At 48.2% G+C, this 14,857-nt stretch overlaps 9 protein-coding genes across 9 annotated transcripts; 5 read left to right on the plus strand and 4 right to left on the minus strand.

Annotated features, from left to right (window-relative positions):
• Window positions 1-827: 827 nt before the first annotated feature.
• On the minus strand, window positions 828-1,532 carry N7455_005122 (glutathione S-transferase family protein; the record flags this gene model as incomplete). The annotated part of the gene is made up of 1 exon (XM_040957628.2): window positions 828-1,532. The coding sequence occupies one exon, from the start codon at window positions 1,530-1,532 to the stop codon at window positions 828-830; it is 705 nt and encodes a 234-aa protein (XP_040811933.1).
• Window positions 1,533-2,373: 841 nt separating this feature from the next.
• On the plus strand, window positions 2,374-3,183 carry N7455_005123 (uncharacterized protein; the record flags this gene model as incomplete). Its single annotated transcript, XM_040957541.2, has 2 exons — window positions 2,374-2,683; window positions 2,777-3,183. 2 exons carry the CDS (start codon window positions 2,374-2,376, stop codon window positions 3,181-3,183), a joined length of 717 nt encoding a protein of 238 aa, XP_040811901.2.
• A 115-nt stretch (window positions 3,184-3,298) lies between these two features.
• N7455_005124 (uncharacterized protein) lies at window positions 3,299-3,652 on the minus strand (the record flags this gene model as incomplete). The annotated part of the gene is made up of 1 exon (XM_065604960.1): window positions 3,299-3,652. One exon carries the CDS (start codon window positions 3,650-3,652, stop codon window positions 3,299-3,301), a length of 354 nt encoding a protein of 117 aa, XP_065461860.1.
• Window positions 3,653-4,448: 796 nt separating this feature from the next.
• Window positions 4,449-4,926, plus strand: N7455_005125 (cupin domain-containing protein; the record flags this gene model as incomplete). The annotated part of the gene is made up of 3 exons (XM_065604961.1): window positions 4,449-4,546; window positions 4,599-4,830; window positions 4,897-4,926. The coding sequence occupies 3 exons, from the start codon at window positions 4,449-4,451 to the stop codon at window positions 4,924-4,926; spliced, it is 360 nt and encodes a 119-aa protein (XP_065461861.1).
• Window positions 4,927-5,660: 734 nt separating this feature from the next.
• N7455_005126 (putative serine/threonine protein kinase) lies at window positions 5,661-8,248 on the plus strand. Its single transcript, XM_040957629.2, has 3 exons — window positions 5,661-6,346; window positions 6,404-7,718; window positions 7,788-8,248. Exons 1-3 carry the CDS (start codon window positions 5,803-5,805, stop codon window positions 7,876-7,878), a joined length of 1,950 nt encoding a protein of 649 aa, XP_040811891.1. The 5' UTR covers window positions 5,661-5,802; the 3' UTR covers window positions 7,879-8,248.
• A 62-nt stretch (window positions 8,249-8,310) lies between these two features.
• N7455_005127 (uncharacterized protein) lies at window positions 8,311-8,927 on the minus strand (the record flags this gene model as incomplete). The annotated part of the gene is made up of 3 exons (XM_040957656.2): window positions 8,311-8,397; window positions 8,473-8,835; window positions 8,916-8,927. The coding sequence occupies 3 exons, from the start codon at window positions 8,925-8,927 to the stop codon at window positions 8,311-8,313; spliced, it is 462 nt and encodes a 153-aa protein (XP_040811980.1).
• Window positions 8,928-9,583: 656 nt separating this feature from the next.
• On the minus strand, window positions 9,584-11,728 carry N7455_005128 (ferric reductase family protein; the record flags this gene model as incomplete). Its single annotated transcript, XM_040957580.2, has 2 exons — window positions 9,584-11,513; window positions 11,568-11,728. The coding sequence occupies 2 exons, from the start codon at window positions 11,726-11,728 to the stop codon at window positions 9,584-9,586; spliced, it is 2,091 nt and encodes a 696-aa protein (XP_040812023.2).
• Window positions 11,729-12,014: 286 nt separating this feature from the next.
• On the plus strand, window positions 12,015-12,676 carry N7455_005129 (copper transporter family protein; the record flags this gene model as incomplete). The annotated part of the gene is made up of 2 exons (XM_040957601.2): window positions 12,015-12,478; window positions 12,533-12,676. 2 exons carry the CDS (start codon window positions 12,015-12,017, stop codon window positions 12,645-12,647), a joined length of 579 nt encoding a protein of 192 aa, XP_040811960.2. The 3' UTR covers window positions 12,648-12,676.
• A 783-nt stretch (window positions 12,677-13,459) lies between these two features.
• Window positions 13,460-14,201, plus strand: N7455_005130 (putative GPI anchored protein; the record flags this gene model as incomplete). The annotated part of the gene is made up of 2 exons (XM_040957642.2): window positions 13,460-13,876; window positions 13,941-14,201. The coding sequence occupies 2 exons, from the start codon at window positions 13,460-13,462 to the stop codon at window positions 14,199-14,201; spliced, it is 678 nt and encodes a 225-aa protein (XP_040811931.2).
• Window positions 14,202-14,857: the final 656 nt, after the last annotated feature.

A 14,857-nucleotide genomic window follows, 5' to 3' on the forward strand; every position in this document is an offset into this window, starting at 1 on the left:
TTCATTCAACTTTCCAATACACGATACCCCTATTCCGGAAGCCCTCAAGCAACTACCCACAGCAATCCCACAGCCACCCAATTTGAATTTCCAGTAACACGGAAACATAACCAGCCTAATCAACACCCGACGCACATTGCACATCATCTTCATTGCCTGTGTTAGTGTTGAGTGCGACGCTATGTCCGGAACACCCACCTGAGCACCTACCAACCCTGATCATCCAACGCAAACAGTAAGCCACATTTGCCTTCGTAGGCGCTACCCAGCTCAAGGCCTCATCCAATATTGTCCCTACTGCGAAAATGTAAACATGCCAGGAGCCTATGTTTTCGGAGAGACGATTCTCTGATTCCCCCAGCAGCAGTCGTCTCTACGGTACCTAAGAGTCTGTCTTCCCTTACGCGGAAAGGAACTATGTCCTCAGTCAGTTTCTTGTGTTGGTTCGGTATTGATCCATTTCTTGATACGATATATTACAGTCCTGGTAAAGAGTGTCATATCAGGACAGTCTACCCAGGTGTTCAGCCAAGTGTCTTTGGCGTGCTAATGCTGCTTTCGAGGAAGTACCGTTGGCACCAAGATCAACCAGCAGAACCTCTACAACTTCTGATCCGAGAAGAGAGTTGACCTAAGGACTATCTTGGATGAAACAGTATTCAGTTTTGAAGATTCCCAAGCCGCGTTCGGTTACCTGTACGCGACAATTACTTCATGGGAGGCCCGCCCCACTTCCAAGGTCATGGCTGATTTGTAAGTTGGAAGTTCTAGAAGTTCACATTATTTATGTACAGGATAATATACAATGCATAATATCCAGGTCCACCTCAGTAAGGGAATGCAAACTGCTCAGCCTTTGCACCAAGAATAGGCACGAAATCTTCTCCCTCACAAATCTTCATAGCCTTTTGATAGGCAGGCCGGTCACCAACACGTTTCAGATAGGCCAGAATGTTCTTATGCTTTTGCTCATCAAATTCAATGGGACAGAATCCTCTCATGGTGGTGAGAGTACAGATCGCCATGATATCCGCTGCGGTGACGTCATTCCCAACCAAGTAGGATCCGGTTTCACCGAGTCTCGCCTCAATCATTGAGAGCGCACCCTCTAGTTTCGCATTGCCCAGCTTAACGTGCGGTGCCTCTGGGTCGTTGCTCAAGCGCCTGTTCATCAACACGCGGAACAAGGCTGGCTGCAGGGAGGCATTCGCCCGGTGGTACCACTCTAGGAATTGGACGTATTCCTCACCGTCTTTCGGTGTGCGTGCGAAACGGCCCTCCCCGTAGGCGGCAATAATGTAGTCAATGATAGCGCCTGATTCAGCGAGCACGACCTTGTTTTTCGTAAAGGGGGAGTTGTCATCTTCTATCACCGGTGCGGTGCCGGAAGGATGCAGGTCTTTGATTGATTGCGGGGCCAGGATAGGGTCGCGCTTGTGGAAGACGAAGTCATACTTGATGCCAAGTTCTTCTGCGAGCCAGATGATGCGCTCTGATTGTGAGCGGCCAAGGTGGTGGATTGTCAACGGCATCTTGGTTTGGAAATGAGGAGAGAGGAGTATTGGGTTATTGGCAAAGTGGGTTCGGAATTGCAAGATGTGAAATACCAATTGTGTTGAGAGATATGGAGCCAGATTCTACTGGTTGAAGATGGACCAAAGTATTTATACTTAGTGCATCCATAGAATCGTCACCATCGTCGGAGATATAGCCGGATCCGCCACTCCTCCGACATTAGTCAAATTCGTAGCTCTAGATCTCGACACGGGACAGCTCAATTGCACAAGCCATGCGGCAATTGGGCTTTTTGACTTTTACCAATTTCGGGTTCGGTTTGCACACAAAGAAAAGGTTGCTCCTGCAAAGCAAAGAATTTGGTTATATGACAAAGATAGACTTCGTACAGAAAATTTGGGGCATGTTACTACTTATGGCTGTTTTTTCGAGTATGCGGATCATGTCAAATTCAATTTCAATCATATTTCAAGTATTCTCTCGCGGGGGAATTGATTCTACATAGTAGTCAAATGCGATTCCTTCTAGAGGAGCTAACGATAAGTGTTTAGACTCTACTTATCACACGTTGGCCAATACGTGCTACGATCTAAACGCCTGGTTTGGCTAGTTATGTATAAGACTTAAAAGCAAATAGGAGAACCAGCGGTGAAGAACTGTTACTGGATTGGTGCTTATTCGAAGACACATGAATGTGCGGATATATAAGGCACAGGGGTATCCTTGTGTTAATGCGTCCACATGACCACCAGGGCTTGATCCTATGCCTGAAATCATCCTTCTCATTCACTTAGCTAACCACCATCGAAATTACTCCAAAACAACATCGTACATATCTCTCGTCTCTATAAATTTGCCATGATCAACCCTCAAGACAGATTCTGGTCCGACAGCCAGGGCTACTACGGCCCGAGCGAAAATCCTGCCACCCAAACTTATTCCAATGTCTGGGATTGGGATCAACTGCGGATGATCAAGGTCAAAGGCACCGCCAAGCTATTTCCACCCGACGGGAATGTAGAGGTCTCAATTCTGGCACCATTAGCTGATCATCTATCGCCTGATGTCGGCGCAATCACAGTCGATGACGATGGGCTCCTTACTGAGGTTTCGATGGATCCGGAAGAAGATGATACTATGTTTATTGCATATCCTTCCTTCTCGCTCTGTAGGTCGCTTGCCGACTGCCTTACCATTTAGTACTCTAAATTCCAAGAGCTCGATCGACTTGGACCATTCGTTGATCTCTTATCATACGAAGACGAGCCCGGAATTCCTCAAAATGTTGCTTTTAAGTTTAACGTCTTATACAAGGCTCTAAGAATACAAATGGTTTGGGATGAACTTAACATTCTTAAAAGTCTACCACCACATCCTAACATGGTACCATTTGATCGCGTTGTCCTCGACGAGTCTCGGGTGATTGGTTTCACGACGAAGTACATCCCAGGTGTGACTCTCGCCAACCCAAAGGTCCTTTTTCGATTTGAGTGGCTGCAGCAGCTTACTCAACTCGTGGATTTTCTCAACCTAGAATATGGAATCATGCATCAAGATATTGCACCTCTTAACCTGCTTATCGATCCTTCCACACATAAGAAAGATCCTTCTCTTCGACTTCGATCGGGCTGTATCTGGAGAGAAAAACCTACAGGATGGTCGAGATGATGTTAGTAGTGTTGTTTTCACACTCTACGAGCTTATCACGAATGATACACCCTTCTCGGGTATCCCCCACTGGGAACGAAATATCGATATGGTGCAAAGTATGTCAGTGGACTAGTCATCGTGAACTGGACTCTGAGATGTCGAAATTCCGCAAATTTCTGAATGAATGGGTAGCAACACGAAGATCCAATGTGGATGGGGATATGAAACGATATTTGAATGCACCAAACCGACTTGCGTTGCCAGACCTACCAACAGCGCCCGAGTACACTGTACCGTTCGAGATGGGTACCAGGGATGGAAAGCCAGTTTGGAGAACGGGCCATCGGTCTAGGAACACTGCAATGAAGCTGGGGCAGTATTGTTTTCGCTGAGAGAGGCCGCCACAGAGCCGCTTGCCGAACAAGGCTGAAAGTAATGTTAAATAGTCAATCTTGGAAAGCCGTGCTTGGAAAACAGTACTCGTCATAGTGAATCACCATTAGACATCCTAGGTATGTATGTCCCTAAAGTGTGCTCAAAAGAAAGTGCCACAGCTCGCATTGGACATCTCATTGTCACCTATTCATTGTACCGATTTCTTTCCCAACCTTTCGGGTTTTTTGCTCATGGTTTTATAAGAATATAAAAAGCTCAGAATTGACAATGCTAAATGAAAAATAACAAGAATAGTCGCCGTTTCCTTCTGGATGTGGTATATTCATTCGAGACATATTATGCCAAGCATCAAAAGCCAGTGATTGTGGTTCCGGGGTTGATGTGACGGGGAAGGGCTAGCCGCATCAAGTAAAGGAATCCCCCCCGACTCAGCATAATCTGCATCTCTATGTACCAACTATTCAACTACACAATCTTATCACGCGAAGTAGGCTCATAGTCTATGAGATCGGAGCAATACCGCCAAAACTTGTCGGTAGTTTCCTCTCCATTGATAACAGTCTCCCCACGCTACCATTTCAGGTCTTTATCTCAGGATTCAAGCTTCCCCTCATCTCCCCGTAAGCCCCTCATTCTCTCCATAACTTCTCCCAACCGGTTCTCTGTTGGACTGCCTAGTCAGGACATCAGATCCGACCATCACTTTTTGTCTGGATTTAATTGCTCTAAAGTTGAGAAAGCCTTTCTTTTTGGAGGGTATCCCCTCATTTCGTACAATGGTAGACTGCGGCAACATCAGTATAAAGCAGAGATAACCCTCGAGAACTAAATAGAACATCAATTTATTCCCACATTACATTGGCCCTCATAGTCACACCGATTCAACCATGGCGGTTCCCTTCACCTACCACGCTAAGGCGCAATCTACCTTCAAGCCGCCGCTTATCGCAAATGAGAACGCCTTCTTGGGTGATGTGCAATCAAGGTATGGCTGACACATAGTGTGTTAGGTTGAGGATTTTGCTGACATACTACAGCGAGAACGAGAACCCCGACAAGCCCATGTCATGCGGCTTTTACCGACTGGAGAAGGGTACACCCCTCGTCTACACCTACACCTACGACGAAATGAAGATTATCGTTGAGGGTAAGTTTGAGATTGCCGACGAAACGGGCCAGAAGGTCACGGCGACTCCGGGCGATGTGTTTTATTTCCCCAAGGGGGCCACAATCACCTTTACAACGGATGATTATGGGCTGGCGTTCTTTGTGGGTATTCCGTATCCAGGGCTGAATTCTGAAATTCTATTCAAGGGCGAGACTAACGAAATTCAGACTGGCCAACGGAAGCAGGGTGTGGCGTGAATAACAGGATAATAGGATAATATACCGAAATTAAATTATATTTCATTTTAAATTTGTGGGATCCATGGTTGGAATTGCCAATTATCGGGGTCCCCGTGCCTCCAATCCATGGAACAACCCAGCTGGGTTAAGTAGGCTATTCCCTATTCGGTAGTTTGCTTATATCCCTTGCGATAGCCTCAGAATTCCAACATGTGATTGCAGAACCCTTGCTACTCCGTATGGATTACTTATATATATATGTACAGGGCTATGTAACTAGCTACATATGTATGTACATACATACAGTATTGACCGGACAATTATTGCTTATTCCCCGAACACGAACTAAGATGTGCGACATTCATTAGTCTCATGGATTATGCAAAAGTCAAAAACAGAGTGTCCGAACTCATCCACCAGTGGCGGTTTCATGTTCGGCTCCATACAGAGTCGATCCCACTTGGAAGGAAGAGTCAAAGCACAATGAGCGATTGGAAGTGGAGATGATGTTCAGCTCGCCTCGATAAACTCATCCACACTGCTGGGTTTTAAAGCGTGTTTAACCCAGTGTGTATGACGTGGGGAGAGTTGCTACAGCAACTCTGTGAGGAAGGGAGGGGATATCGGGATAGGAGTGGATTGTCGAATTGAGAGAATCAAGATCCGTTCGATCTTGGTGGAGAGGGATCGACTTTGAAATAATAAACATAAACCTTCAATATTTCCTGAGACAAAGGCATTTTCTTCTTCTTTTTCTTTTCTTTTTTCCTCTCTGTGTACAAGAAAAAACCATCCTTCAGTCACTTTGCCTTTGTTCTTAGGCTAGTGCCAATTAGTTCCGGCCTTATCACAGGGGGTCACAACCAACCCCTCTATCGCTCCTCCATCAACACCATGGCTATTATTTCAGAGGACCATCTTGGTCTACGACTCCCTAATCCACCACCACTGTTGCATACTCGTGGTCAATTCGATCGCCCCTCTACTCCTGCCGATGGCTTTACTAGTCCCCCACAGACCCCCCAGGGTAGCCCCAGCAAGTCAAGATTGCCTCCGGGCGCACTCGACCTACCCAATGTCTTCGACAAGGCGATGAAGTTGACTCCCACTTCTCCCTCTAAATCGACATACAACCACTACAATCATCCAATGTTCTCTGCTGGCAAGAGTGGCGAGGACTTCAACGAGAGCGTTATCCATCAAACCCCTTCGAGCCCAACGCGTAGGGCCAACAAGGAGAACACACCCCCCAACCCAACACGCCTAACGAAGGACTTGGGATCAACCCCAACTGCTGCTGCACTTTCGCGTCAGGAGCCATACCAACCACGCGATGAAACGACCAGACGCCAAGTGCAGATGCGCGGCCTGACCCCCGAGGAAATGGAGAAGCTCGCCCAACCCAAAGTGAAGCGCCTCGTCAATGTGACTCAACTCTGTAAGTCGCCGCGTAACCCAACAATCTAAGACGGATTAACTGACTTATGAACGACAGACTTCCTTGACCATTACTTCGATCTCCTCAGCTACGTTCACAATCGCCAAACCCGCCACACACAATTCAAAGCCGCCTACCCCGACCCCCCTGCTACCCCTAACGAAGAGCACGAACCAGCCCTCCTAAAATACCTCGGTCGCGAGCGTGCACACCTGCGGAAGCGTCGCACACGCCTCCGCCAGGGCGACTTCCAGATTCTGACTCAAGTTGGTCAGGGTGGCTATGGACAGGTGTATCTGGCACAGAAGAAGGACACGCGTGAAGTGTGCGCGTTGAAAGTCATGAGCAAGAAGTTACTTTTCAAGCTGGATGAGATTCGTCATATCCTAACCGAGCGCGATATTCTCACTGCTGCCAAGAGCGAATGGCTAGTCAAGCTGCTCTATGCCTTCCAGGATGATACCCAGATCTACTTGGCCATGGAGTATGTTCCTGGTGGAGACTTCCGCACGTTGCTGAATAATACCGGTGTCCTCCATAATCGCCACGCCCGCTTCTACATTGCCGAAATGTTTAGCTGCATCGACGCGCTCCATGTGCTGGGATACATTCACCGTGATTTGAAGCCCGAGAATTTCCTGATCGATTCCACAGGCCATGTCAAGCTGACCGATTTCGGTCTGGCGGCTGGTATGCTGAGTCCGGGCAAGATCGAGTCAATGCGCGTTAAGCTTGAGGAAGTCGGAAACACCCCCGTTCCCTTCGGTCGCCCCATGGAACAACGTACAATGGCCGAACGACGACAAGGATACCAGTCTTTGCGCCAGCGGGAAGTTAACTACGCCAAGTCGATCGTCGGATCACCGGATTACATGGCACCCGAAGTTCTCAAGGGCGACCAATACGATTTCACTGTGGATTACTGGAGCTTGGGATGTATGCTGTTCGAGGCATTGGCAGGCTACCCGCCCTTTGCAGGCGCGACAGTCGAGGAGACATGGCAGAACCTGAAGCGCTGGCAGAAGGTGTTGCGGAAGCCTGTCTACGAAGACCCGAACTACTTCTTGTCACGGCGGACGTGGGATCTCATCACGAAACTGGTTGCTGGGAAGGAGCAGCGGTTCAAGAATATCAAAGAAATCCATTCGCATGACTATTTCGCCGAGGTCGACTTCGAGAGTCTGCGTGATCAACGGGCTCCATTCGTGCCTGAACTTGACTCCGAGACTGATGCTGGGTACTTCGATGATTTCAGCAACGAGGCAGATATGGCTAAGTACAAGGAGGTCCATGATAAGCAGCGCGCGCTGGAGGATATGGCCGATCGCGATGATAAGATGGGCAAGGGCTTGTTTGTCGGGTTTACTTTCCGGTATGTTCGGCTCGAATCCAAGCTGAATGGCTTTTCTTTGTACCATCGTTCTCTTACTGACCACTCTAGTCACCGCAAACCCGCTGTCGACAGCAACGGCCGCAGCAGCTCCCCACGGAAACCTATCGCGACGGACGGCACATTCGGGACAATGTTCTAGGTTCCTGACCAAAATCCAGATTTCACCCATATTCGGTCAAACCTTTTTTCCTTCTTACGTTCCGCTGGTGCGTTGCGGGACTCCGAGCTGGATCTTGGTTTCCTTGTGCCAGCTGTCCCAGTATTGAGTTTAATGGGTCATATTTTCGACTTTTCTCTTCTTTCTGTTTTAACTTCAACCTCATTTTCAACTTGCACCTTGCAGCGCGATACGGTTTCTCGACTCGTTCTAGTTTTATTATGCGGGTGGAGTTGTGAAATTGATTCTTGTATGATACAGCCATAGACCAAAAATGGCGCAGTTCCTGTCTTCTGCTAGTAATATGGTTTCATTGTATGGAATAGGGAATATGAGTTTGAGTTCGTTCGTGATCAAATCCCGAGTAGATTATATGTAGCGCATACATATTCTCGCAGTAAATCATTGACTCTTTTAGTTTGCAGGAAGCTGGCGCACCATGCGCAGGATCTCGGACTGGTTGTCTCCAATGACAGCGCGGCCATTGACCCAGTCAACGGTCTGTAGAATAGAGTATTAGTAAAACAGATCTAGACACGGAAAATGGAAGTAAGGTAAGAAAAAGGTCGAACATACAATAGGCCTCACGAAGTTCTCATTATCCTCCTTGAACTTCTTCAACGCATCCTCCGCATCGCGGGCGCCCTTTACCAGCTCCGCAACACCATACGTCACCTTCTCGCCGGGACCACCGACACCGCTGACGGGCGAGATGTAGTCGAGGATACTGCGAAGCTGGTCTGTTGTCGGGGGTGAAGTGGTAACCTCCAGCTCAAACTCGCCGCGCTGTTGCTTTGCGTGGACGGAGTGGTCGCTAGCCTGGTCTTCTGTGGCGGTTTCGCTAGCGGTTGAGGAAGCTTGTTTCAGGATGTTGAGGGTTCTAGTGGATGCTTGGATGGAGGGGGAGTGGAAGAGGGTGATAGGGTCGAGGGTTTTGCTCTGTTTGTGTGTTAGATGGTGGTTTGGGAGCTATGGGAAGATGAATTGGTGGGGTTGGGGGTTAGTATTGGTAAACTTACGAAGCGGAACATCTTGATGGTTTGGATATTTGTAATTGAAGGTGTTGTGGTGATAGAGGCAGGTGGAATGGAGGAAGTTGGAAGAATTGGAGTTAACTTAGGCGGCAGTTCCTGGATGATGTCATGTGCTGGCTCGGGTCGTCTCGGGCTAAGCTGTGTTGGTCCGAACCTGCCAAGGTTGGAATGAGTCAACTACCCTAGGTACACTTTGGTCTTCTCTTTTGAGTATACGCTGCGGAGTACTTGGGTTGAGAAATGCCATGGAGAATAATGGATTTTCTATCATCTGGCGTCTAGCGCCTAACGGAGTAACGGAGAGCGATGGCATCCCTATGTCCACCCAATTCTACATTTTGAGAAGGACTTTGAACATGGCTTAATGCCTCGGACTCGAGCTTCGCGGCATAGCTTCTTACTCCTCAATTAACTGTCCCAATGACTTATTCAAAGCGGCCAAGCACACAGGTTGTTGGGGAGGGCGCCAGATTTGAGGGCTGCGCGGTATTGTACCTCGCTCGCTGCAGGCGAGTATCAGACTCTCACCTTTCGTAGATGCCTTTATTCATCTCTGCATATACTGATTAGCTCCAGCCTAAATTGTCAACTACGCAAGGAGATAAACATACCCAGGCAATAAAAGAACAAACTCTAGGTTGTAGTTTCTCTGTTCATAAACCAAAGTTCTCAACATGTAAGTAGATCCCCTGCGCGCCAGTTCCCTTGTGCACAGCTCGCTCGTCGCTGAGAGAAACCACGCTACGGCGGACGTCGTCTGCTAGGCCACGAGGCCCACACACAACCACGGCACTTTCTCCTTCGGCTTTCTCTAGGACCTTGCGGATGATAGTTCGTGATGTTGGACGACCAGAGACAACATTGGGGGAAATGGTTGTTTTGCTTGTGAGGTCTTCAGACAGATGGGGCTTTCCATCCAGAGCAGCCTTTTCAGACTGAACAGGCGCTGGGCCAGAGCAGGTACAGGCACAGGTGGCGCTGATTTCCTCGTCTTCGATTTGGGTAGTGCAACAACAGCCTCCACCAGGGAGACACCCCCTGCCTGTTGCCACGGGGCCCGGAGTCGATGTTGATTCGGCAGAGACAGAATGAATCGAAATATTGTCTTTCTCGGAGATGTTCTTGGTCTCGTCTTGCGTAAAGGTCTCCAGTACAGGGGGAGGCTGTGTCTGCAATGGTAGTGAGACAGAGATAGGCGGGTCTAGCTTTTCATCGCATGTGATATAAATGCTAATTTCAATCTCTTTCTCGAAGTTTGCATTTGTGCGTCGACACTCATCAACGTCTGCCAGCAAACACTGCAGTTCAGATTCAAAATAAGTCAGCTGAGAGCGTGATTTGATTACCCAGACAAAGCGCAACCGCTTGTTAGCTGTCAAGCGAGCGATCCGAGTGGGTATCTGCTTGGTGTCATTGCTATCCATCTTCCATGCTGAGACAACGTCCCGCAGAAGAGGTATCGTGAATGTCGCACCCATGCCACCTGCCAGCAGTATAACACTGTCGAACTGCCGCAAGGGCCTGATGCTTCCATATGGCCCTTCGATAAACACTGTCTTACCGGACATCACTTGTCCATTTCCCAATAGACCATCGCTTTTTGAGGCGTATCGGAAGAAACGTCTTGTTCCTCCATTCTCAGCGCGGATAAAGAATTTCATCTTATTATCTTCTGGGATCGATGCGATGGTGAATGGGTGACATTGCAATGGGGCGACGGAGTGGCAAGTGAGGAAGACGTGCTGACCGGGTTGCCACCTGATACCGGGATTTTCGATAGTAACGCAAGTGACATTTCCAGGTAGCGGAGTAAACGTAGCTGAGTGTGTCCAGAGGGAGTTTTCCTTGTTCTTTCGGTGGAAAATGGCCAGGTTTGCATATGCACCCCAGGTGTAGCGCGCAAGCCTATCGAAGACCACAAGCCCAATCGGGATCCATACCCAGGTCTTGACTTCATCAGGCGCATGCATCCACACGGCAACAATAAAGCCAACGAAGGTGACTAGATGCTGGATAACAAAGAACTCATAACTGAGCCGACGGATTGGGGCGAACGAAGTGATCACAATAAAGGTCAGGATAATCCAAGCGGCAAACCCACGCTTCGTCAATGGATCGTTATAAAGCTGGTAGGTGATGTAGTTCCAGCGACCCCAATCGCGGAACCAGAATCCCATATGGATGGTGGTAGTCAACCACAGTGTTCGCGCGACCCAGCGATGGTACCAGTTCAGACTGACGTAGCTCATTCCTGCCAAGAACCCAATAATGTTCTGTCTGCCTGCCAGCAAGAAGATCAGTGGCAGCTGACATATCGCGATGAAACCGGTGCGGTAGCCAACGTTCTCCCATGCCCATGGATCCAAGGTGTTCAGCTTGTAGAAACAAAGGACCATGACTACTATGAGGTTGGCTAGCATGATGAGGACGGGGCCAAGTGGCGGGAAATGGATGGTCAATTCTCCGAGTTGAAGCGGTCGTGGAGTCGCATAACTGACTTCGCGAGCTGTTGCTGTGATGGTGGCGTAGAGATTGAAGAAGAGTGATTTTGGTTTGGCGGGAGTCAGTGAAGAATCTCGCAAGCTGAAAATCGTTAGTTAAGATTAGCGGATGTCACTAGGCCAAGATTAAACATACCGATGGCTAGCAATAACGCGATCTAGCAAGTTAACGAGAGTTGCTGCTCCGATTGCACTTCCCACGACAGCCCAGTACATCTTCTGCAGGGTGAATAGACTTGGGACGCCATCACCCATGGACATTGAGCCCGCAGGCATGTCACCCATTGACATGGACATCTTGCGCTGGAGTTGTAGAAGAATGAGATCCGAGGCCTACACAACACTCCAGGTGTATATCCGAAATCGCCAATGACAGGGCAGATTACCAATATTATGCTCAACCATGCTCACCTCCTCCACTGGATAACGGTGGGTCCGCCATGTGGGCACCGTTTTGGTCCAATGCGGCAATGCGGCAATGCGTCAATGCGTCGTTGCGTGTAACTTCATCTTCCAAGGTTATTTACTTTTCTTATCTTCATTTTATGTTCCGTTCATTCTCACACACTCTCCCTCATCAATCATGGAAGGCATGGATATGAGCAGCACCAGCTCTAGCTCAAACAGTATGAGCTCCTCAAGCTCTATGAGCATGTCTATGGTATTCAAAAACGCCCACGATACGCCACTATTCTCCAATGGTTGGACTCCTTCATCCTCGGGTAGCTTTGCAGGCACATGTATTTTTTTGATTATCCTCGCTATCATCGACCGATGCCTCATCGCTTTCAAAGCAACCATGGAGCGCCACTGGCTCGCCACACATCTCAACCGACGATATGTCACTGTGGCTGGCAAAAGCAGCGAAGCTGGCAACATTGACTCCGACCCGGACGCAAAACTAGCATCGCTCATCACCGCACAAGGCGTTGAGGAGTCAGTCAAAGTTGTGCACAACATCAATCGTGGGCCAATTCCCTGGCGGTTTAGCGTTGATCTACCGCGAGCACTACTGTTTCTATGCATTGTGGGTATATCATATCTACTGTATGTTTCAATATCTACTGGTATTGATGGGTTGAATGCTAATATCATATCTAGCATGCTAGCTGTCATGACTATGAACATCGGCTATTTCTGCTCGGTGCTTGGAGGCGCTTTCCTCGGGGAATTGGCGGTCGGCCGTTTCATTCAAACTAATGAGCACGGACATTGAGCATTTTACCTTCGTATAACTTTCTCTGACGCGTTTTATGCATGTTGCTATTTCATGACCTTGAGCATCTGCCTGGCGTTGGGGAATGATGATTTGGGGATAATATCACACAAATTGATTTGAGTTTGAATCGTTCTCATCATAACTCATTCTACTCAAGGTCTAGTCAAATTCTTCATCGCTATCTCCGGCCCTCAGCGGCCCAAAGCAGCTGCATGCAACCATATGACTAAGCCCTGCGCGCGCAATTGAGCTAATTTACTAACCATATCTGGACTAGCCCGTCGGGTAATATCCACTCTTAGCGCTAGCGTAATGCTTTAATTTACTTTTGAGCAAGTATAGTCCGAGCTACCAAAACAGCAGGTCCATGCTATTAGAAATTGAAGTATGGTCTGAGATATAAATATTGTCGAGAAATAGAAAGGTGTGTTACAGTGTGTTTGGATCCGAATGTATAATTTCCAGGTATAGCGTGGCAAAGAAGCATCGGGATGGGAAATGCAGATTATGGGAGTCCAATGATCACTTCATAGAACAGGATAAGGCTGTCGGAAGATTCCGAAGTATGCACAATCTCAAAGGGGAAAAGGTCATGATTGCCGATAGCTCGGATCCCACGGAGCTTCATGGGTGGACCCTGTTTCCATTCCAGGTCCCGCTAACTCCCTCACCTTGTATATGCAGAGCTCGTATAGAAGAGTTCAAAGAGCTGGGTTCTCCCACTTTCCCTGGTACATTAGTTCCTATCGAATTAAATTTCTACACTTTATCCCTCTCTTCCTTTCCAACCCTCCACCAACATACTCACAATGAAGTTTTCTCTCCTCGCCTTCACGGCCATCGTGCCATTGGCTTCCGCACACTTCAAGCTGATGTATCCCACCTCTCGTGGCTTCGACGAGGATACCATGACCAATTTCCCCTGCGGTGGAATGAGTCAGTCCTCTAATCGCACCAAGCTACCTCTGTCCGGTGGCTCATTCCCCGTCGCTCTTGAGATGCACCATTCCCAGACTGCCGTCGAAGTCCTTCTTTCTCTTGGTAGCGATCCGGGAGACAACTTCAACATTGTGCTCTCGCCCACTTTCCAGGTCAAAGGCCTTGGCGAGTTCTGCCTTCCTCACGTCGAGATCAATCAGAAGTTGATTGGGCGTAATCTCACCGATGGAATGAACGCTACCCTTCAGGTACAGACTAACGGTGACCCAAGCGGTGGTCTCTATGCTGTATGTTCACTTCTCCTTCTTCTTCCATCTTGGCTCTCAGTGGTGCTATACTAATGCAATACAGTGCTCCGATATCCAATTCTCCTCCGACGTCACATACCAGACACCATCTGCCTGTACCAATAACACCAACCTCGCTGCCACCGCTTTCACCGGAGCTTCTGCTTCACGTAATGCCAACGAGTCTACTTCTGATGGCCAAGCGCAGAGCGGATCCTCTTCCACCACTTCCACTTCCACTTCCAAGGGTGCTGCTGTGCCGATGCAAACCGCCGCTTGGGGAGTTCTTGGTGCTGCTCTCGTTGGTGGAATCGCTGTGTTGTAAAATCAGATTATTCGATTTCTAGCTCTATTTGTCTTTGGTCTCGGAGTTTAGCGATGCATAATGAACAATGGTATCTTCGCTCATAACAAAACAATCAACGCTGTGTTTCTTGCTATGTTACTTACCAAATCAGTATCCCAACTGCCATCCTATCTAGGTATTCTGGTAGATATCTGTGACACATTTAAGAAGCAACTCCATGCCAGGTCAACCCTCAGACAGCACTCATTTGAAGAAACTGACTACTCCATGATTTTCTTCGATCAAATCGACTCAAACGCATTATCCTCTTGCCTAACTAAGATGCTACAAGAGACCGAGCTAATAACCTGACTGTCGTTATAGGGTAATTGCTATCACGGTTGCCTTTTTTGTATCCATCTCTCTTCACTTGGGTATAGGAACGGACAATGCTTTGATGAGTCTTCGACGATCTTGTAGGTCGAATGGGGTGGCCATTCGCGTAGTTGCTTTGCCAAACCGATACATATCTATAAAATCCAATATTACGTTGTCGCCCTTTTACAGCAGCAGGAGAATGCCTTTCCATGGGTATAGTATAGAGTGTCACGTGTGCGGGTAGATTGGCCATGTATCAAGCAATTAGAAAAATCGATCAGGGGACAGTCTCCGAACATTCCAGACATCCAACAATC

Source organism: Penicillium solitum (assembly GCF_028829755.1).
Source record: "Penicillium solitum strain IBT 25940 chromosome Unknown utg000003l_segment0_segment0, whole genome shotgun sequence".
NCBI classification, from domain to species: domain Eukaryota; kingdom Fungi; phylum Ascomycota; class Eurotiomycetes; order Eurotiales; family Aspergillaceae; genus Penicillium; species Penicillium solitum.

Coding starts and splice junctions, on each gene's coding strand:
- N7455_005126 (XM_040957629.2), top strand. CDS start 5,803: ATGGCTATTATTTCAGAGGACCATCTTGGTCTACGACTCCCTAATCCA. Junction 6,347..6,403: donor CGTCAATGTGACTCAACTCT/GTAAGTCGCCGC, acceptor TATGAACGACAG/ACTTCCTTGACCATTACTTC. Junction 7,719..7,787: donor TTTGTCGGGTTTACTTTCCG/GTATGTTCGGCT, acceptor TGACCACTCTAG/TCACCGCAAACCCGCTGTCG.